The sequence below is a fragment of the Uranotaenia lowii genome, chromosome 2 (genome assembly GCF_029784155.1).
Source record: "Uranotaenia lowii strain MFRU-FL chromosome 2, ASM2978415v1, whole genome shotgun sequence".
Classification (NCBI taxonomy): Eukaryota; Metazoa; Arthropoda; class Insecta; order Diptera; family Culicidae; genus Uranotaenia; species Uranotaenia lowii.
In genome coordinates, this window is record NC_073692.1 from 359,641,209 (window position 1) to 359,665,600 (window position 24,392).

Consider the following 24,392-nt stretch of genomic DNA (forward strand, 5'->3'; position numbering starts at 1 on the left):
TTCATACAAATAGTACTGCTCATATCGTTTTATGTTGCATAGGCATACCCCAGTTAACTGTAATCCAATTTAAGTTCACAACATTATTTCAATAAATTTTTCTTGTACGGATTCACTATCGACGACGGGCTTGTGATATAGCTCAGTTGGCAAGTCTGTTGTCTCGTGAGCCTATGTCAGCGAGTTCGAGCCCAAGAGTAAACTTCGAACACAGTTGTACCGGATAAGTTTTTCAATAACGATCCGCCAATTGTAACGTTGATAAAGTCGCGAATGCCATAATGATGGTAAAACGACTATAATCGAAACAAAAAAAAACTATCGACGGCATATAAATTTTAATTAAAAAACTATCCATATGAATTACTCGAGCCATTGCTGCTTTTATCGAGGGTACCTTAGCAGCTTTCCGTGTGATTCATATTGAAAAATAACTGTTTGTTAGGATAAACTTCCAACGAAATAATGATTTTCCTAAGCATCAAACACAAAACCCATTTGAAAAAAGTTCAACTCCATTTCGCCGTCGCTTTTCTAACCTAACCCTACTGAACGGATCCCCATTCATTCCAATCTCAATCCAAACACCGGCGCGTTTACTAACCACCGGTAGGTAATCTCGATGTAGCAGCCCTCATCGTCAGCGGCTCATCAGTATCGCCATCATCACCATCACCATCACCATCACCAACAACAGAAACAGCAGCAACAACTGCCGATCAGCAGCAAGCAGCAGCAGCAGTGGTAAGCAGCAAATCCGCGGCAGCAGCAACCAAAACCAAAATAGGCAGGTAGGCAGCAGTCAGCAGCAACAAATCGTGAACGCATCAACACAACCGCACCCGAAGAAGCTTATTGCCTGGGTCACTCACCACACCACCCCAACTTCCGTCCGATCCACCGACCAACCTCAACTCTCAAAGGAAAAGCCAAATTAACAATCTCTCCCCCCGAAAAACGGGGAGAATCGAGCAGCAGTAGTACAAGACCACGTAAGCTCAGTGGGTGCGACCAATTTCGTCGTCTTCGTCGTTGCATCTGTCCTCCTTGCTTTTCCTTCACAGCCAATGTCGTTGGAAAAAACGGGACAGCTCTAGATCGCTGTGTTTCCGTCGGCCGGTTTGGATGAAGTTACACCTTGTGCTTTCATATACCCCACCTCCAACTTCACACACCTGAAGCTCCGAACGGAACACCTGAAGTTTTTCGCGTTCTCACTCTCTTTCTGGCTGACTGCCTTTTTCCACCCAACCCAAGTCTTGTGTTGGTCTGTGTTGGTGCTGCTGACGCTAAGCTCTTCCAAGCTCAACGGGTGCTTGATTTTGCTCAACACGCTTTCGTGCTTCTCGTTTCCTGCCCTGGCTCAGTCTGGTTCAGTGGGTTCCGAGAGCTACACAGTATCGATACACACGGGTTCTGTTTGCCGGCGTTGCGTCGTCGTCAGTGTATTTTCGAAGCGAACGTTCCGTCGATCTGCTTCGTCGTGTCGTTTGTTGTGCTGCCGTGTTGCTTGATTCGAGTGCGTGCTTCCGTTTGCTGCTGTTGATCCGTGTTGCCCGCGCGTGTGTAGGATGAAGGATCGTTGTCCGTGAGCTTACCCGGTGAAAGCTTCTCGATCGCAAACGGGATTTTTTCGAGTGAAGTTGAGTTGTTTGAAAGGGAGCTCTGTTTTTACAACAAGTGAAGATCCGCAGATTGTTGACATTGCGGTGCCCTCGAGTGACCGTGAAAATCAGTGCCTATTTGGATGAAACTCGATTTGCGACAAGTGGGATTCGCAACAAGTTTGAAGATCGAACAGGCTGTAGCACGAAACCCATCATAGAAGGCTAATCGATGCCTTCGGATGTACAATGAACCGTGAAGTGTGGGCGACAAAAGCTTTCGATGCCTTTTAAGGAAAATTGAATGATAATTTATCATCTACTGGAAAAGATCAAATCGAAGCAGTCCAGTGTAACATCAAAGCAACCACCTGGATGTAACCTTGTAGAAGAAAACCTCAGTGACAGTGATCAACCCCAAACAAAATCTACTAACAATCCTTCGGAAAGCTTAAAGAAGAAGAAAAACAGTGATTTACTAAAAATTTTGAGTGATACCAACTTATTGATGTGTTAAAACCAAACGGAACCTTTGAGGAAGGTCTCTGAAAGATCTCAACTAATTGTCCGCGGGCTTCGGTTCCGTTCGATGATGTTGATAGGGTCTGCCATCGGGAGTGAGTTCGCCCAGCTGCCAACGAGTGGAACCGCCCCGTGGAGTATGGAACCCCCGAGGGTGCCCGGCGGAGGTGGAGGTGGTGGCGGTGGACTGCAGCCGGGAGCCGGTGCGTTGCCACCGCCCCCGCCAACCGGGCTGCAGTTGTCACCTACCGGTGAGTAGTTGGAAAAGATTTTTATGTTAAGAGTTAGTGCCGTCGGGTGGTATCAAAGAAGGCTTAAACAGTGTTTTGGAATCGTTTATGAAAATTGTTTTTTTACTATCTTGAATCAGAAATTAAACTGAAAATCGATCAAACAATCAACTCTCGAAAAAGAGCGATAATTTGATAGAGCCAGCTGATCGAGCGGCTATGTTGGAACCATTTTTTGTGATCGTGTTTTTAATTGAGAAGGGAAACGAATCATATTTTAAAATTGAAAACGCTACCTGAAACAGATAGTTAAAAAAAAGAACACAAACACATGCAGGATCTCAATGAAACTTAATGTTTCCTCGAAGAGATTCTTTTTACTAGCGTACTTAGCACTTATCGTACATATTTTGACGATAATAAGGCTAGCATCAAATGCTAAAATCACCAGACCACAAAAAGTGTACAATGAATGCCATGACCGGGATACGATCTAATGACCGTTGGCTTAGTAGACTTGAATGCTATCCACTACGCCACGGGCTGCGGCGTTTAGTAGTATTGCCTCACAGAAGTTGATCATACAAATTACGAGCTCTTGGTTTGACGGAAACAGTTGTTTTAAATTCGGCTTCTTATATGCCTAAAGAACCAATCTTACCATGGCACGGTAGACGATACTGAGAGAAGATTCCACTTTTTGGTCACATTCCGAAATAAGGCAGTCTTCTTACTGGCGTAAGCACGCATGACTTTTCGGTCCAAAGTTTTGTCCACCGGACCCGGGCTTACCCACATTTTTTTGTCCACGAAGTTATTTTCCTCTTCATACTTTCGAATTAAATTTCGCACCGCGCCGTCCCAATGGAACAGCATTTGTGCACGATAGTTTTGAGAATTTTCGGAGAAATGCTTCTTATTTTCCCAAAACTTATGAAAACTCGAGCTCACGCACTTAACTGTGAACAATAGCACAGAATGGAAACCAGCTGTTTGTACGTCTTCAGGAATGAGCAGAGTTGTATCAAATTCGTGCTTAGACATAATGGGACACCTTATAAGACCGTTCCAGCTAACAAACCGAATCCAGAACTACGCTTGGATTGAACCTATTCATAGGCGCTCTACAATGTGGATTACATGTGCAGAATTTGGTGACGATTTGTTAAGTAATTATTGAGATAGGGTCCAATGAAAAAGTGCATCGACGTTTTTTTTTTTTGGGTGGCACGTGATCTATACTTCACACTATAAACCTTTCCTTTTCAAAATCAAGGATTTTTTGGATGATCTTCCCTATTTCTTGGAGCTCTCCCTTCAACTTGACTACAAACTAAATGTACTCGATCGAAGTTATGAATAGTTTAGCATATTGTTCTTCTTCTGCAAAAAATTCTTTTATAATCACTCCACCACAGTTTTCTTATAATGGCATGGTTCCAAATCCTGTCAAAATAAACAGATAATCTTTGTGACACCTATGGTAGTACTTTGGAAGCAAAACGGTAGAAATTAGAGACATTTTTGTTGTTTATTTGGCTTTTTATTGCAACGATCATTATTTACCACTTACGGATTTTCTTTTTCTTTTATCTTCTCCGAAACATAAAGGTAATACTTGTCACCAAAATGTGGTGCTCGCTAAAAATGGTTTTGCAGTTCATTTCGATTTTTTTTTTCCAAAATTTCACCCCGCTAGCTGTCTAAATGTTTAGCGTGCGGTTCGACCCCTTTTTTGTTTTTTAAACCGATGGACATTTATTTAACTAGTCAACATGAATATTGGCCTGTTTTTAGTCTGTTGGACGATCCAGGAAGAGGAATTGACCATTTTTACCAGTTATACAATCGAAGGTCCGGAATGCGCTTGACTAAATCTTCAAAGGTGAAATCATATTCTTAACTTTCATTTTATCAGTCATCCTCACTTTTATTCAAATTTTAGCTTTCCATTAAAGCCCCTAAAACTCTTAGAGCAACTAATGACATGAACTTTGGTCGCATAGATGGTTTCCAGCTGTTTTCAGGTCTCTCAATAGAACTTTCCTGGGTTTTTCAAGATCCTGCCCAAAATTTAGGTCAATGAACATATTTATCGGACGCTATCTCAAAACCACTCGAATTGAAAACCACAAATTTTGCTCATGTAAACATATCATTGCTGCGTAGTTTCTCTGAAAATTTCATCAATTTCCATCCATGCGCTCAAAAGTTATTCACAAAACCAAGTGTTGCATTTTTTTTTTCAAATACACTACTTAGTAGTATATTCATTCAAGTAGGAAACTGCATAACAGCTAAAACTGCTAAAACTCATAATGATAATGACATCATTAGCAAACATTTTGTGTTAAGAACGTTTCAGTGCATTTAGGGTCCTATACATTTGAAAATGATGAGGAAATTATGGAAAAAAAATTAAATAAATTACGATTTTTCACTTTTTTCGTACATGAACTGTTACAAATTGGGTACTTTATGAAACGAAGGGTTAATAAGGGCTGTTTAAATTCTCCTCCTATTTAGAAACTTTGGTTTAAATACGCGTTAATTCAACCATAGATGGGCATTGCGGTATAGAGGGCAATGAAAAGGCTGACAGCTTGGCCAGAGAAGGGTCTTCTATTCCGCTTGAGGGACCAGAACCATTTTGCAGTATTTCCAAATGCTATTTTAAATTAGAAATGAAAAATAAAGAAAAAAGTATAATTGCAAACAATTGGAAAAACTCTGTTGTAGGGCAACAGGCTAAAAAATTTATCCAGCCAAGTATTAAAAAATCAGAAATAGCTCTTAGCTTATCTAAGAAAGACCTTAAAATGTTTACAGGGCTCGTTACAGGTCACTGTGAATGCAGATATCACATGAAAAAAATTGGCAGATTAAACTCTGACGAGTGTCGTTTCTGCAGTATGGAGAAGGAATCGTCAGAGCATCTTCTTTGCGAATGTCCTTCTCTTATATCGAAACGGATCAAAATAATCGGCTGTGGTATATTAGATCCCTCCGAAGTTTTTTCAATTGGTCCTAAAAAGGTGAACAGCTTCATAAGAGCGGTTATACCAGATTGGGAAAATGCTAAAAAAACCATAGATATGGTTGTTTGGCTTTGACCCTCAAACTCAGTTCAATTGGGCAGAAGGTGACTTTTGAAAGTAAGCATGAACGCATGGCTGATTTGACGTTGCATAGACATCCATTTCAAACGTTTTATGGTTGGCTCAATAATCTCTTATGATCCTTCTTAGCATAAGATATGATTAACATTGCCAGAATTTTTCTGTATTTATCAGGGCTGGATAAATCCGTGCTATTTTATCTAAAAACCTGGCATAATCCGGGCATATGATTTCAAAATTGACAACCAAAACCCAAGAATCACTCAACAAAACCATGAAAAATTCTTGGAATTTTTTTTTTCATCTAAACTTAACAACAGATTTTAAATCGTTTTCTTTGCTTCCAAAAAACCTTTCATGATTAATTTTTTAAAAATTGCTCTAAAAAATCCATTTTGGACGCATAAACAAAAAATTAACAACACAATTTTTTTGTTAGGTTTTAAAAAAGTTAAAAACTCCGTGCAAGATCGCTTTTTACCATGAAATCCAGGCAGCATGGCCAGACCGGACTTTTCCCAAATTAAGTATTCAATATCCGGGCAAACCCGGATATAACGGGGCAATCTGGCTACCTTAGTATGATTGATTACGGTTCGAATTAGGAATAAATTTTTACGTCAGTCATACATTACATTTTGTTCAAAAACCGCCAAACTGTAGTAAAACTCTATCAAGAAACGATAAAAAATATTTAAAAACAAAATGTGAAATAATTATACTAAAAATATATTAAGATTTCCAGATTTATTTCTGCACATATTTGGGCCGAACAAATCCGGACTATTTTCTCTAAAATCCTGGCAATAGCTGGGCATTTGATTTCCAAATTGTCCATCAAAAATCTTGGCAATATCCGGGCAAATTTTGTCGAAACCCAGGAAATACTCAACAAAAATAAAAAATAAACTTGAAAAAATATTCTTTCATCAAAACTCATCAGAAGATTTTCAGTTGTCTTTAAGGCTTCCAAAAACACCTTTCATGATTATTTGTATAAAACATGCATTTAGTTTTTGACGCATAAATTCAAAAAAAAAAAAACTTACAACACACATTGTTTTTTTTTCTGTTGGATTTGGCAAATAAAGTGACCGGGCAAAATCCGTGCTATTTTCAAGGAAATCCTTGAAAACTTCTTATTCAAAGGTGTCTGTCCATGTTGAAGTTAGAAATAAATTCAGCTCACCTCTTATATGATTTTCCGAATTCTTAAATATGCCCACAAACAAACAGGAAACCTTCAAGCTTATAATATTTTTTTAGTTTTAACTTAACATTTTTATTTTTATAAATCATTTAAATCAGCATTGAAATTTTTTCAAGTTGGTAGAACACTCCACCAATTTTAATTGAACTTTGAACATTAGGGTGGCAGCCACATAGGTCATTTCGATTTGTCGATTGGCTCAAAAAATTGATTCGTTCAAAATTTCAGCGTAATTAGACTTGATTTAAGGGTTTCGGTTTATTTCACCCTCGAAAATCACCAAAAAAAAAACAAAAGGAAATCGGAAAAATAGATGTTTTAATTTAGATGTCAAACGGTTAATACATGAAATGTATTAATCTGGTTTTATCTCAATTTTTTTTCTAAATAAAAAAAATTGAGCTCAAATTTTGTCAAAAAATAACTCCAACACATGCTGTTCAGCCATTTTGCATTCGTACACATATTTATTTCAAATCAAGCGTAATCTATCAAATGTGATATTAAAATCTGATATAAAACTGTACTTTTTAATCAACTATCCTTTCACGTTAAGACTCAAATAACACGGGTTGTTGCAAAAGCTATTTCAAAATTAATTTATGATGGTCATCTGTCAAAGTTGCGTGGCCCAAAAAAATTTAAAACAAATGCAATATTGATTATATTCGACACATTTCTGCATCATAAGTTATTTTGAATTTAAAGAACACACAATATTTTTGAAAATTTTTGAAGTGAGCTGTTATAGAAATTTAATTTTATTTTTTTCATTTCTGCAACATTTACCGTCAACTTTCAGCAAAATTTTAAGAATATTAAAAAAAAAACTAAACAAAAGTATCTTTCAACTCGAATAAAAAATTCAACTGTATGAAACCAATTTTTTCTTTGAGAATTAAAAATTCAGTGAGAAATGTATGCAATAAAGTGATTGATGTTCTTATTTCCCTATACGAAATTTAAAAAAAAAATCACTTAAAAAACTTAACTCGCTGCTGGATTTGGCTACGATTCCGCATGTAAACCTCCGGTAGGTTTGAAATCAACTTAAACCTGATTTTAGAGATTGATTTTAATAAGTCAACTGATTCAAGAGACTCCAATACACGTGATTTCTCAAACAAAGATACAAAATCATCTAATTTCAGTTTCCTTCTCATACACCCATAGAAGAGGTTGCAAAAATCCAATGTCTATTTAGCAAATCTCTAAGCCGAAAATGAGCTGAAATTTAAAATACTGGCATACAGACTCGAGCATTCAAGCAAAATGATGCATGACCACTGCATTCAAGTGAAACAAGGAAAATAAATGAGATTTTCATCCTATTGGATAAACAATCCCAAAACAAAAGTATAGTGAAAATCGAACTCACTGCAACTTTCTCATCTCGACTTGCCAGTCCATTACTTCATCTAGTGTACCATCCAAGTCGGTTAGCAGACGAAGATTTTTGTTATAGCCTTTAAAGCATGGATCACTACAAATCTGGACGCGTTAAAATGGGTCTATCTCGGAGCTGTGTAAACGAAAAAAAAAATAATAATCAAAATGTAGGGTTTTTATTGCACTTCAAAGGAAAAATGAGAAAAAAAATGATTCGATTTTTTTTTGATAAAATTTCGAACTTTTCGTCTAGAACCGCTCATCAAAGTTTGGACACCCTATTCACTGACCTCAGCGGCCATTTTGTTCCACAATCTCTTCATCTCTGTTGTTTCTCGAGTCGTCCTACCATTCTTCTTCATCTTCTGCTTGACAATTGCCCAAAATTTTTCGATAGGGCGGAATTGAGGGCAGTTGATGTGCAACGTGGCTCGCCAACAGAGATCACCCACCGAACTGTGGGTCCAGTGTCGCGACTCACTTGGCTGGCTGTTGCGCCGAGACTGTCGTGTCGTAGATGCTCACTTGTGCTCTGGGAGAATGTACCGATAAACCAATACATCCAATGTGTCTCACACACAGCTGAACGCTTCTTGCTGTGGAGACCAACTTATAGGATCCTCCCGAACAAGAAAACTTTTCGATTTGGGCGATTCCATCAAATCTTTGGGTTGGCCTTTTTGCACTCGGATTTGCTGCTCTTTTTCGGCATCGCCTGGAACTGATTGCAGCAAGCCTTCTGGACACATATCTTCTTGGAAGCGTTGTTTGCTTTGGAACGTGCCATCCAGGTGAAATTCTCCGCCTCTGTTGGAAACGGCACTGGTATTGAATCCGGAACAAGTTTCCGTTCTTCGGGATAATAAAGAGAAAAAAACAGCTCGAACGCAATTTATACGGTATAGAAATAAACCAACCAGCTGATATTTGTTTACATCGAGGACACGGGGGGTTGATGTCCTTTTCAACAAAATCCACCCGTTGGCCGAATACCACTGTAGTACCTCCTAGCTGTAGTGGCAGCATGCCAAATCTGGCGAAAACTTTACTGGTCTTTTGTGAGATCTATTGTATGTATGTATGTATGTATGGTTCCCCCATCGGTAGCAAGGTCCTGCCTATGGCTGTGTGGCTTGGCCTTCGAATTTCTTCTAGGGCTTCCACGGTCCGATGGTTCGTCGAAAGAAGGCATCCAACCCTCAGAAACCTACAATGGCCGGCTACCCGTGCCGCTTGCAGTGATTTCTTTAGGCTATCCCCAGATGCATTCCCTCTAATGAAATATGTATCTTGATAATAAGGAATTTGAATATTATTATTGGAAATGTACAGTGGTTTAATAATAATGGCATATAGTTATGAAATAACAGTAAAATGTTGAAATGAATGATACATATAATGTTTATAATGTTTAGCAATAACAATAGTTTTCAGAAGGATACAAACCGTATATGCTTAGAAATAATAAGATAAAATATATAATTAAATGCATATTGAGTTTTAAAAGGATACATTTATGAACGGATACCCTGACATATCCATTCAATGGTACATCTGTTGTACAGACTGTGGTAAGCTTCCTTTCTCTCCTTCTACCCCGTATGGGAACGCTAATACACTCGTTACTTTGAGTAATTGTCAAACTTTCAAAAACCCCAACAACTTTTCTTTCCAATCTAAATCAACTTTCTCCCCTTCCTGGCCCAACCAAACACTCCGCGCACTACTTTTTCTGCTACCAACTGCAATCCACTTTTCCCCCCTTACTCCTTCCACTTAATCACTGCTTTCTTTTTGTATTCCCTTCCCAAGATGGCCGATCCACGGCCTGAAAATTATCACTTTAAATAAATTTTAAATAAATTTTAAAGCTCCCCGATCCCACTAGCTGCAACACTACGTGGTCTTTTGTGAGATCTATTGTACGAAAAACAAAACATTTTTTAAGGCACTCCTCCTTGTACATTTCGGAGTCCATGGTCTTGTTTTTCACAAAAACCGGGGTTTTTCGTCCGCAGCTGCAAATAGCTTGCCAGATCAAACACTTTTTTGCCAACTTATCGGCAAAAACGAATTTGAACTTGACGAGGACATCACTCTGATCAGTGCAGTGCACCACTGCAGTGGCTTTATAAAATTTTTGGCCAGGAAGCTGCCCAAAATCCATCTTCGCGTACGTTTCGTCATCCATGAGGATGCTTCCGTCGTCCTTCGTTGGAATCTTATTGTATAACTTCCGGGCACGTCTCTTTGCTACTAAATTTTGCTTCAATGTCCGGTTTGGTTGCTTACTGGCCCGATAGGATCGTATTCCTTCGTGGAGACTAATCCTTCTGACGGTGCACCGGTCGACTTCGAATTTCTTAGCGATGTCGTAGTCTGACTACCCTGTGTTTGCCTTGATCGTTCTCAACACCTTCAAATGCAGTTTCTGATTCTTAGGTCCACTATAACGCTTGGTATGAACCTGCCGATCGATAGTATGCATCTCACGGAAACGTTTGAGAACGCTGCACACGGTTGATTTCAGCGTTTTTAACGATTTCGCGATTTTTTTTAACCCGATCACATCGATTTTTAACGTGAGTGTCCAAAATTTATTTTCGTCTCGCGGCTTCCATCACGTGTAACTTTTTTGGAACAAAACGAATCGTAATGAAATTTCCAGCACTGATAGAGGAAACATTTCCGAACAAAGTACTGTCAAAACATTCCAGATCCAACAACTAGGAGCGCAATGGTATAATAAACAGTGCGTCCAGATTCATGGTGATCCATGCTTTATGACACCGCCGATTACCAGAAAACGCACTGCATTGGCCGTTTGCCCTTTAGTCGGTTTTTATTATCACCCTTCTTTATCTTTGATGCGAAAGCGTTGAGAATACGATATGAATGGGATGGGAATGGCATACACACCCATAGCTCATCTTAAACAGTGCTATGTGTATTGGTTTGTTTATCAATATAACAAGTATTTTTAGAAAATTACACTAGAAATCATTCTACCTATTCAGAAAGATTTTTTTCCAAAATTTTCCCTGCTTTTTTTCTGGTATGTTGAGTTTTTCAATTGTGGAAGTTCCAGTTTGGTTATTTAGAAGTTTCTTATCCCATCAGTATTCTGCAACCGTACCCGCGAAAAAGTTTCTAATTAGCTTTTCTGCGGTCCATTTAAGGGTTATAGCGAAAGCACCTCGACAGACCCGCACGAAAAGAAACCCCATTCTCACTTTGGCAAATTAGCCGCGTTGCATTACTTTAAGCTTAACTGGGAGGAGTAGCGCTGCAAATCTCCCACAGCCTTCACCAGGACCTGCTGCAGCCGGTGCGTTGTGCGCGCGAGATATTCATCAAAATCAAGTCAAACTTGCTCACAAACCAAATCAATCATTCCATCTCGAGCAGAACGACGTTTCACTTCTGCCTGGGCACCTTCCCTCGACAATCTTTGCACTCATTCCTCATTGAACTGTGTTCGAAGGTAGTAGGATAGGCTCAGGTTACTTCAGCGAGACGCGCCGAACCAAAGCTCAGAATGGAGGCGGAAAGGGGAGATGAAAATCACCTCTTTAAAATTCAATATGTGAAATTGCTTTCCGCGGGACTCGGCTCGGGACATGGTGCAACTCGAATGTGTCAAGTTTTTCGGTTGAAATTTCGGTCCTTACAAGCTCCTTCGAGGTCTGCCTCTCGGGAGAAGATCTTGATCGAAACGCGTCGATGACAATCAACGGCCTCCAGCAAGAGGTTTGCGAGAGACGAGCTGCCAACTTTTTGCGGATGCGCGTGTGATTCGCTCAATCAACAGCAGCAGCAAGCAACAGCAACCACTTGAGGTTCAGTTGAGGAGGGAAAAAACACTGGCGTGTGATACAGGTATACAACAGCAACAAAAAACAACAACTTCAAGACGCCGGAATAAGAAATCTGTTAAAATCAACGACAGCAGTTCGTCAGAGTTTGTCGCGCGAATGATGGAAATATCTCTGATGCTGATGCAGCATCCAGCAGAGGGAAGTGTCTCGAGTTTGCGCTTCTTGAATGACTACCTCGAGGGATCGAAATGAGGTGAAGGGTCCCTTGGAAAGGGAAAAAGGGTGACGACAACATGACAAATATTGCTTATGTATGCAATCATAATATCGAATGTTGAGCGATCGATCGATCGAACCACAGCCAGAGAGACCGGATTGTGGCGCAGTTGATCAAGATCCCAGGCCAAAAAAAAAACGACGGAAACTTGGGCTTGGGGTCAGGTAGTTCTGTAATGTGCGAACGACAAATTGATCATAAATGGAGAGCAGCTTTACCGGTTTGTTGCTGATGACGTTTCGGAGACCTACCGAGGAGAAGAGCATCGACGGCGACGCGGTTGAAGATTTGAGAAAGACAGTAATTTGAGCACCGTCGTCGTTTCTCGGAAAGCGATTGTTTCTAGTTTTTTTTTTCTCCAGCTGTATATCTAACGCCTGGGTGACTTTTCCGAACCAGAAACAGTCGATATGGCGATGACAATTGTCGTTGGAGCCCTCCTCACTCTAATTACGGCATTGCTGCTGCCATTCGAGAGCGACCAAGTTCACCCATGATCAGTGAAAAGCTAGGCATTGTCGTTCTACTTCGCACATGGAGGAAATATTGATTCGAGAGAGGGGTTTAAGGGTAATCGAACCATACTCTGATGTAATTTGTAGACTGTTTTTAATCGAACTTAAGCTTCAACTTGATTATTTCCTTCTACCCTAGATTAAATTTTTATCGAAGCTCATAATAAATATGTAAGTGTGGTCGAATGGCTGGAAAATTGCACCTGTCAGTTTCTAGGAAATTTTCGCGCTACTGTACGTAGTAATCACCTTCGCAGTCAATAATAGTTAGTTACTGATTGCAATTGTTGAGGGACATGGTCCCGTATGCAAATTTATAAGATGAAAGTAGCGTTTAATTGGGAACAAGACAAGGTTAGAAACTAAATCGACGAGACTATCTTGGTAATGTTATTAGAAGGAAACTGGAATTAGATGACTTCGTATCCCTGTTTGGAAAAGCACGTGTATTAGAGTCGCTGGAATTAGTTGAATTCCAAAAACGAAACGCGAAAATTAGGTTATAACTGATTTCAAGCCTGCCGTAGGGTCACAAGCGGAATCGTAGCCAATTCCAGCAGCAGCAGTTTCAACCACTTTTCTGCAAACACTGCCAACCAAAAGTTTGGGATCACTCCTACACATACATGAAAATTTTGATCGGCCATATCTCAGCCATCTTTTGGGGATTTTTTTATTACCTGACAGGTTTGTGACGGGGTCTTCAGATCTTCTCCAAAATTGAATATTGGGTTCATTTTAACGATTTAAAAACACATGTATTTTTTCAGATTTCTTTAAATTTTATGTTTTGAGTTAGATTTGGTTAGATTTGTTTTGTAAATAAATCCATTTTTCAAAGCAACATTACTTTGTTATTTTTCAACGGAAATCATAAAATAGCAGATCAAAACGCAATAAATTTCATCAGCTTTTCAAATAAAATACTTTTAAAAAATAAATTAGGACCTTTAATTTGAAAAATAGTATATAAGCTTTAAATGTCGTCTTATAGAACCGTCTGCATCACCGAATATTCTGCAAAAAGTACCATTGTAAAGCTCAATTTATGATGCAAATTTCATCCAAAGAAACCAAAGCTATTTCGAATGTGGGGAAGCAAATAAGGCCGGAAAAAATTTCAAATACTTCTTTTGTCACTCGGAGTTGGAACATTGCGAAGGGGGGGAGGGGGGGGGGGGGTAGGAATAATGAAAGATAATGCAGAAAACAAATAAATTGGAATAAATTGCACGAAAGTTTGTATGCACAAAATTGCATACTATATAATTGCACAAAACGTATAAATCAAGCAATTTTTTATCGAAAATTTAAATCAAATCAAAAAAAAACTAAAGGTTAAATAATTCAAATCTTCCACAATTTTTTTTTGGTGTTATGATCTGCAGGATATTTTTTTTTCGAAATTTACATAAAATACTTCAAACTTTATTTATTTCCTCCTTCAGGATTTTTGGAAATTTCGAAGGGGGGGGGGGGGGGACATAAAAGAAGAAATTGATATTTGTTCCAGCCTAATGTTTTTTAGCAAAAAAAAAGAATATTCGGTAATCATTTAAAATCAATTAAAACATTTCAATTATTGAAAAATGATAAAAATTTAGTATTGAACTTATTCAATTTAACTGGTTTAAAAACCTTAAATTGACAAAAAAAAATTATGCAAATACATGAATTCGTTTTAGTTATCTTTGTACAATTTTGTTTTTCTCAAAAAATTGTCGTTATAAAATATTAGGGGAGAGTGGGATATCGTGGGCCATGAGGACACGTGGGCCACTTTTAATATCTCAGATGTGTGTTAAGATAAAAATCTCAAACCAACTGTCATCGTCGTCGCTTTGCGTGAGCATATATTCCTATATAGTGTTGAATGAAATACATATCACATGCTTCTTTTATTTATCAAGCTAAAATAAGTTAGAAAAATTTACTTACATAATTTAAAAAACATCCGCTAATTTCATCGATGAGGAACCTAAAGTGCATAACAAAAATATGCTCATACGCTTATGATCTTAGTTTTGTCATGATCTTTCACATGGAAAAGGAATTTTTGATGAACGTTACGAATTTTTCATTTTTTTTTCAACATCTTATAGCTATCAAAGGGTTGCAAGTCTTTTTGAACAGTTCAATAGTTCGTAATTCACTGTTGTACTTTTTTGTGAACTTGAAAGTTTTTAATAAGTTCCAACGGGGGCGTTCAAAAGCAACTTCACAATATAAGAACATTGAAATAGATTTAAAGGCTTAATTCTACTTGTTTCGAACTTCAACCGGTATTTGCATAAACGTACACATCGTTACACACATCGATTTTCAAACGGTGAGCTCGGATTCTAGGTTTGGTAAGAACTTATTATTTCAATGTGAGTTAGAAACAAATATGCTCGATTAATTTGAATCAAATTAGCGGATTTGAGAAGGCATATGAAGGATCGAAAAAGTAACTTTTTGATTTTTTTACTGCTTATGAAAGTACTTTTTAAAACTGATTAGATAGAAGTTGTTTATCAATTTAGGCGTACTATTTCAAAATTTTAATAATTCAAGAAAATATTAGAAAAACACACACAAGAAGACATTCAATAAAATTTCTGCAAAATTCAGTTGTTTCTGCTACAATTAGGTTCAGTTGAAGAACCGAAGGAAATGTCAAACAAATTTAGGGGAATTTGGATAATCTGTTTTTAATAATAATACAGTCAATATAACGATCAAAGCATTACCCAGGCGATCAAAAGTTCCTTTGGGTAAAATCGTAGGAGCTTATTCAGCTCTGCTTTTAGCATAAGGTTACCAGATTCTTTTCAGCACGTATCCAGGCGGGACTAATCCGGGCTTTTTTTTATCTTAAAACAAAAATCAAGAAAAAAAATTATTTTTTTATTTCATCAAAACTCATCGACAGATTTTCAACAGTATTTTAGGCTTCCAAAAATACTTTTCACAACTATTTTAGTAAAACTTGCACAAAAAAAATTGTTGTGAAAGCATAAATTAAAAGAAATTATAAAAAAAATGATTTTTTTTGTTCGATTTATCAAAATGAAGTGAACACATCCGGGGAATATCCGGGTTCAGTGAAATGAACCGGGCCGAATTGTTCCCCAATTTTATGTAAAATATCCGGGCGAACCCGGATAAAAATGGACAATCTGGCAACCTTAATTTAGCATGAATAGCATTCTACTTCGCCTTAAATTTAAATCCTTATCTACACTTTAATGTTCTTTCATCAAAGCTGAGCTCAATCTTCAAATTTGGCTTATTTAAAAGCAAATTTAAGAAAAAGTTTGTATCCTTTTTTACTTATCTTTGGAAGTCTATAAACATGTCTAGATTGTCAAAAAAAAGCGAATTTATTCGGAATGAAATTCGGAAGCTTTAAGTTGGTATGTGGAATAAGAATAAGTTGGAAAATAGAAAGAATTCAAATTCAGGGCAAGTTAAATAGGATTCTTTATTCATAATTTTAAGTGAAGCAAATACAAAAGATATGGTTAATTCCTTATTTTAAAAAAAGTGTAAGTAGCAGACATGCATTGAATTGGTTGGATTCGATATTTCCTTTTTTTTCTTGAACGTAGTGCTTTTATAAATCATTTTGATAAGTATAATTTGTTTAAAAAGTTATTAATTTTCAAAATTTCGATTTTTTTTTTAAATTTTTAACTATAAACCGTTTGAAGATAAGTAAAACACGCTGTCAAATATTACTCGGATAAATCATTATCAGATGTCAAACTGTATAATTATGTTTAATAACTTTTTGTAAATATCCACTTAAATAGGCAAGGAAATAAAAAATAAACTAAAATTTACTATGAGAGTGGGGAATCATGGCCACTTTTTTTCAATGCTCCTCACTTACTTTATCATAAAAGATAACATGAAAAAAAATTAATGATATGGTATTTTTACATTCCTAACGTACCATAAGGCAATTTTTTTTTGAATATTTATTATGTTATTTTCACCTAGTTCTGTCTATTTAAAAAAAATTGGATTTTGAAAAATAGTGGGGAATCGTGGGCAACGTATTCCAAATTGACCAAATAACATGCAAAGTTTATAAGTTGACCCAAAACTGTAATTTCATAATACATTCCATAAGAAAACTTAACAGATAGGAAAAACGTATTTGAAGTTCTAAATGTGTATAAAAACATGAAAATATAGGTGGCCCAAGATACTCCAAAAAATGTGGCCCATGATTCCCCACAAGCTATGATTAGCAGCTTGGTTGCGTTTGTGTGACTTGTTGATGTTTCATCAAAAATTCCTTTTCCACGTGAAAGAACATGACAAAACTGAGATCATAAGCATATGAGAATATCTTGGTTATTAGCGGGTGCAATTTATAAGCTTGATAATTAAAGGAAGCATATGATGCGTATTTAAGTCAACAACATATAGACAAATATGCTCACGCAAAGCGACGGCGATGACAGTTAGATTGAGATTTTTATCTCAAAACTCATCTGAGTTATTCAAAGTGGCCCACGTTACCCCACTCTCCCCTATATTCATTTTCTTTCCTGAATCTGACTCTTTTCTCCAATCGGGGTCGTGTAAATTTTTGAAAAGGAGAAAGCATAAAGTCAATCTCTTATATATTGTGAGCCTACTTGGTTGCATAATTCTACTGAATCAAAGCAATCGAAAGATTCCCTTTATATCAACCACAGGATAAGAAAAGATTTTTTCTTGTTTCGATTACACCTTTGTTTTTTTTTACAAGGTTTTTTTTACGCGGTTTTTTTTTTTAACACGGCTTTTTAAACGGTTTTCGGGAATTAAGACAGTTATTTTACACGGTTTTCGCGAATTAACACTGAAAATATTCCTTTTCAAAGGAAAACACTTAGAATCTTTTTGAAGTTGGGAAAATCTTAGCTCTGAGACTATGAACATGATACATGAGACCTGAAACCTGAGACTTGAGACCTGAGACTTGAGACTTGAGACATGAGACATGAGACATGAGACATGAGACATGAGACATGAGACATGAGACATGAGACATGAGACATGAGACATGAGACATGAGACATGAGACATGAGACATGAGACATGAGACATGAGACATGAGACATGAGACATGAGACATGAGACATGAGACATGAGACATGAGACATGAGACATGAGACATGAGACATGAGACTTGAGACCTGAGACATGAAACATTAGAAATAAGACATGAGACCTGAGACCTGGAACCTGAGACAAGGGATATTAGACTTGAGACCTCAGCATGAGACATGAGACCTGAGACCTGAGGCATGAGACAAGAACCATGAAACATGAGACATAAGACCTGAGACATGGGACATAAGACATGAGGCATAAGACATAAGACATAAGACATAAGACATGAGACCTAAGGCATGAGACAAGAGCCATGAAACATGAGACCTGAGACCTAAGACATGAGACTTTGGACCTGAGACCGGAGATAAGCTACTAGTATTAGTACCGCGAGAATAAAGTTAGCTACGATTTCAACTTGCGACCGGTCAAGTGAAAGTGGAATTCTACATGTGGGATAGCATATAAAATTTGAAACAAATATTTTTCAGTGGGTTGTAGTCATTTGGACTTGAAAATTAATATCAAAAATTTGGATGATGATTTGCTTTTAAACATGTTTACTTTATTTTTGTATAAAAATTATCAAAAGCTTTAGTGGGAAATTTTACGTGATTTGAAAAAGCCAAGTCAATTGCCAGAGATCAAAATTTATAAAATATGGTTTAAATTTGCTCTGATTTTTTGACCACAACTGGGAGAGATGAATCATTCTTCGAACTGAAAATCCCGTGGAAAAAACTGTCGACCACTGACTGATATTAGAAAAATTTCAATTATGCAATGAAGAATCCACAGTTCGGTCCAAAATTTTAGGAAAAGAGTCAGCTAATCAGCCACGCAAAAGCTTGGTTTTGCACGTTTAATCAAAATACGAATCTATTCTGCAATAGATAAAATTGTCAGGTTCTGACTTTTGAATGCAGTTAATTCCTGTTTAAGTTTAAATGAACAGCACAATATGTTCTTTTGAACGTGAATAAGAACGTGAAGATTTAGAGATAACAAATGTTCTATCAGGGACCTTTAAAAAAAAAATCAAATTTTATTCAAATTTACCTTTTTAAAGAAAAAAAAAACACACTCAAACTCATCAAAAGGATAACAATTACATAAAATGAAATAATAGCTTCTGCGTAGCTCACCTTTTGCAATTTTTAATGGTTGTGTTCATATTTTTTTTTCACAAAGACATAAAAATGTTTTTTTAAAATTGAAATCTGTTTGAATCATTCATATGAAAAATTATTTTGCCCTTTTAACAGCGGTTCACAAGACAATCTTAATCATGAAAAGTTTTCCTTTAATATACAAAATAGTTACGGATATTAGGTTTAAAAAATGATAAAGTTGAAGTGCACTATTTAAAATTTTAGTCGTTTTTTGATCGAGTAGAACGATTTCCAACCCTATTTTTTTGTCCGATTAATTAAAAAAATTGGTTGATGAGTCCAGATTTCAAATCAACCTTGTATCAGTCATTTCGAGCAACTGTCAGCTGAAGAATCTCACGTTGTTAAACATTTTCCTTAGGATAGCTGAATGCTGATACAGTTTACTCATAAACCTTAATGTATTGTTGAATAAATTTGACTTGATGTCTGATTTATCTCAGGCTGTTTAAACAAGTTATGGTGTCAGTTCAAATATCAACGATATCGACATGGAAAAACTAAACCTGTTATTTTTGGAATCAATCAATTTTGACGACTCAAAAAACAGATGTATTTTTTCAGATTTCTAACATTTTTTATTTTTCGAGTTAGATTCGGCTTAATTCTTTTTGTAAATAAAATAAAACTAGATTTCAAAGCTACATAAATTATTATTTAACGGAAATAACAAAATAGCACATCAAAACGCATTAAATTTTATCAGCAATCTAAAAAAAATATTTTAAAACATAAAGTAATGAGCTTGAACATGAAAAAATTGTAAATAAGCGTTTAATGGTGTCTAAAAGTAGCGTCCACATCACCGAATAATCTGCAAAAAATATTATTGTAATTTATGATACAACTTTCACCTGAAAACATCAACGTAGGCCAACATTTCCTTTATTATTATTATTATTATTATTAAGTTTTATTCATCGAACATTTTGTTTTAATGAATTATCTATACTAAGGATCTATACAAAACAATTAGATAACACGAAACAATGAAGACTGGCGTACTCGGTTGATGAATCGGCTAGATGGCTCCCCCAATTGATGAAGATGCTCAGCAATCTGGAACGTACGCATCATTGCACTCACTGGTTCATTATGTCCGTAAGATGTTCGGTGGGTTCGATTCGATAGCAAAGAGTGATGACGTAAAGTCCTCGAAGGATAATTAAAGTTGATCATTTAAGATTTAAGAGTTATGAAAGAAATAATGACAATAATTCTCTTTTTTTCAATGAAAAGAATTAATGGTCGAATAATTGCACTCACATATGCAAGTAGCGCGCGCTTCTAGTAAAATGGGAACAAAATTACTTATCAAAGGAGTGGAAAAAAACAGTATATTTTAGTGCTTTGTTGAGTGTCTGCAGCGAAACTAACTTCAAATTTCAATTTTTCATGTTAAAAATCATTACCTTTTTTAAAATATTTTATTTGGAAAGCTGATAAAATTTCAATGCGTTTTGATGTGCTATTTTATGATTTCCGTTGAAAATAAAACAGAGCTGATAGCTTTGAAAAATGGTTTTATTTTATTTACAAAAAAAAATCGCACCGAAACTAATTCGAAAAATAAAAATGTTAGAAATCTGAAAAAAATACATGTGTTTTTTAGTCATAAAACTGAATAAAATTTTTTATTTCTGAGGAAGATCTAAAGACCCCCGGTTCAACTTTTCAGATGATAAAAAAAAAACCTCATATGCATTACCTAGTTGTATTTACTAAAACCACTGACAAATTCAGCATAAACTTCTGAAAAATCAGTGTTTTATGCTTGTCACAAGTGCGAAAAAAGTTGTTCTTAAATCAATATGTTGTTTAACCAATTTGAAAGACGATCAGAAATATTTTGCTTAAACTCAGTAGAAATTACAAGCGAAACTTGTACTCATCTTGAATTATTGAAGTTATACTCCTAGTGCAAATCTTAATTTCTGCAAAGGATAAATAAGGCGTGTTTTTCTTTCCCGGAATATTCACCGAGCTCCAGCAGAGCCGATACAGGCTGATAGAGAGCTCGTGCCAACAGCATACTTTTCATTCAAAATCATGAGGATCAAACCGCTATCGATAATCTTCACGAATTCCATCCGTTCCTTCCAGCATTTTGGGATTTCGATTATTGTCAACGATCTTGTCGTCGACGTTGTCGAATTCTTCAGCTCCCCCGAACATCACCAATTACGCCTCGACGGGGGGCAACTCGGTTCGAGTTGGTTCGCACTTTTTGCCTTTTTTTCGGTTAAAAATCGGCTGCCGGACCCCAAATCGAAACAGGACGCGTGCTGTGCCCAAATGAGCTGCTGATGAGCTGCCTAACTGCCCGAATCGGCGCTTATCAATAGGGGAGTTTCTTCGATCTTTTTCACCTTTTCTTACTCCTGATCAACGGTCTCAATGACTTAGAATGCAGATTCTTATCGAGTGTCGCAGGTTTTTTGAAGAAAAAAAAAAGATCGCTCGAAATGAAAAACGACGTGTTGGCTTAGGGCCAAATTGAACAATTTATGTGAGAAGAAGCTGTTCGGTTTGGGGTTTTACGATTTTCGATTTCGTATTTTCGGGCACATGTATGTTAATCCGGGCGCGCTGAATTCGAGGGGGTTGACACTATTCCGCGCGATATCAAACGATGGAACCGATATCGATCGCGATGGGAGCTCACAGATAAAAACGGCATCAAAAAGCGCTAAAACGAGAACATGTCAATTGTTGGGTCCCTCTCGACTAAAGTAGGACGGAATTGAGTAGCAGGGACCGATGAACATTGAGAAAAAGGCTAGGAAAAAAAGCGACAAAACCCATAAACCAGTTCAACCCGCTAATGGCTCAGGGTCCCATTCGAGTAAAGGTTGGCTTGTAGGTAATGAAATTTCTTCCAATTAATCAGTATTAATTTATTCGTACATGCTTAAACAATAAAACGCGCCACAATGCCCAATTCTTCGGTCCATTCGCGGGAATTGGCGCTGATGCAAGTAACAACTGTCGCTCGGTTCGAGGGAGCCGAAATTTTTATTGCAACCTTTTCGTGTTTCATGCGCCAGGTTTTCGGTTTTCCCCTAGAGGCTCCAGGTTGCAGTCCAGTATGGGAGGAATGTTTTGACGTCGTCAATTTGGGATGCTGCACGCATAGCTTCTGTCCGGGTTGAATCTTTGAGCATGGAAAACTGATCAAAAAGGATCTGAATGGGCTTCGAATTTATGGATTCAAGGTTTAGGATTGGAAAAATAGGAAATAAACAATTTTGGTCCGAGTTTTTGGTTAGCCTATTTAGATAGTTGTTTGGCGACCGTCAGAAATCATTTAAACTTGCTCAAATGCTTAAAAAAACACAAAAAAATAATTATCTAATTCCACTTTCAAAGTTTGAATTCACTGTTAAGAATGAAAACATAAGCGAAAGAATGATTTAACTCAGTGATTTGAACATCGCCCTTGGGTGGTTGTATGGCGACCGTCAATATAATGATAACTTGAAAAAAATACAACAACAAATAAAACAACAGAAAAAATAAGCTCTCCTAAGTCTTCCATCTATTGAATCTCCTAAAAAATCTTCAATTTTTACCTCAATTTTTCAAAAAAAAAAAAAGAGAATTCAACCCTGCCGTGTGTCCGCGCAGAAAATAAACCAATTGACTTGAGACCCCTTAAAATTTCGACCCCGAAGTCCAGTTCCAAAGTGTAAATGAGTTCATGACTTGCGGGAGCCTTCGTGTGCATGCCTTGTGGGGCCCGCCTTTTATGGGTTGGTGATCGATCCGGGGCGAAGCCTTTTACCCGGACTTGCCTAGTCGGTTGAGGTGCGTACCATAATTGAATTTCACGTCACTCGCTCAGCGCCTCCGGTTTTTTTTGGTTTTTTTTTTTTCATTCTGCATGGTGTGCCAAAGTTGTTACCCAACGACCGCGAGTGTGACGATTCTCGGTGAACAAATTCGCAGCTTGTTCACTGCTGGTCGGAGACCCTCCAAAAAAGGGAACCGGGCGCATATTTGTGCCGAGAAATATTTTAATTTTAAATTAATTTTATTTACCACTGTAGCACTGAGAGAGAGCCCATTAGCTTGGCTTGGCTAAATGGTTTCGATCGATTTGTGTTGGGGGCCCTTTGGGTCCCCCTCGAATTCCGTTCATCCCTGGTGGAATTTGGAGGAACACAAGGAATCTTGACGAACCTTGGCGACAACTGCCCTGGTGATGACGATGATGATGATGAACTGTTGGACAAGACTCCAAGAAGCAAGTTTTCTCCAACAAAAGTAATTTCGGCTATGGCGCACCAGGAATTCCTCGGGCTGCCAACAGCAATAAATATCAATTGGAAATTTGTACCGGCAATTAATGTTTATTCAGCTGGTTTCCCGGTTCCAAAGTTTCAACTTTTTTTTTTTTTTTCGAAAGACCCATCAATTGCGTTCGAATGAGTTCCAAAGACTTGTCGGGGCAAACATGTTTCAGTAATCAAAGTTAGAATGTTTGAGCAAGTGTCGAAAAATGGTTTAACGCTTGCCAGCTTTGGTTAGTTGCCTGTTTGTTTTTGAAGAACTGAACTGTTTGTGAATTTGAAAAAATGTGTTTGAAAAAAAAAACAAACAAGTGAATGGAGCCTAATGATCCAACCGAGTCGGGTTTACCAAATTGGGAGCTGAATGGTAAACAGAATTTCATTCGTTTGCAATCAGTTTCTTAGGAAAATTAAGCTGAATAAATATATTTGGTTTCACTAGGAAATATTTAGCTTGTTAGTTAGACGCACTTAATACATGCTGTTTCTACATTATACATTAGATTAAACCGATTCGGGGTCATTTTTTAATTTTTCATGCCCTGGGGTCTCAAAAGCTTCGTTTTGGTTCAAAACTCAACCATGACTTTGGAAAATTTGAAGCAATTTTTTTCTAAAATTCTGCAGGAAAATCATGGATGAGTTTCGAACCAAAACAAAGTTTTTAAGACCCCAGGGTTTGGGAAATTAAAAAATTACCCCAAACCGACTCAGTCTAATGTTACGTACATACTGTATGTTTCAAATGTAAGTTAAAAAAACTTGAAATAAATTGTAATGGGAAAATGTAGTCTGTGAATAATGATCCAAAATACGTTTAAGTTCTCAAGAAAAAGACTGAAAGACTGCGAATGGTCCAAATCAATCTGATATGAAAGGATTTGAAAGGGGTTTGAACGCTTGAAACAAGAATCATCATCAAAGAAAACCAAGTTGAGGGCCATTTGAGAATATGAAAATTTTGCGGGGATGCTCTCAATGATCCGAGCTGCGCGCATTCAGATGATTGATTGCTGGTTATATGTGTCAGGTTTAACGTCCAAAGAAGTTCCAACTGATGAGTTGTTTTATTCCATTGATCACTTTAAAAGTGATTACTGATTATTTATTTTTATAACTCAAAAATTGATTGGATGTATGGGAAAAAATT

The 24,392-nt window shown here is 37.0% G+C and overlaps 1 protein-coding gene across 3 annotated transcripts in view; it reads left to right on the forward strand.

The window, feature by feature from the left end:
- Positions 1–1,383: 1,383 nt before the first annotated feature.
- LOC129746925 (paired box protein Pax-6-like) overlaps positions 1,384–24,392 on the forward strand; it is a 145,148-nt gene continuing 122,139 nt past the window's right edge. For all 3 annotated transcript variants that reach the window (XM_055740867.1, XM_055740868.1, XM_055740869.1), the window contains exon 1: positions 1,384–2,377. In XM_055740867.1, coding sequence (XP_055596842.1) covers positions 2,194–2,377 — 184 coding nt within the window. In that variant the 5' untranslated portion in view covers positions 1,384–2,193. The remainder of the gene's footprint in view (positions 2,378–24,392) is intronic.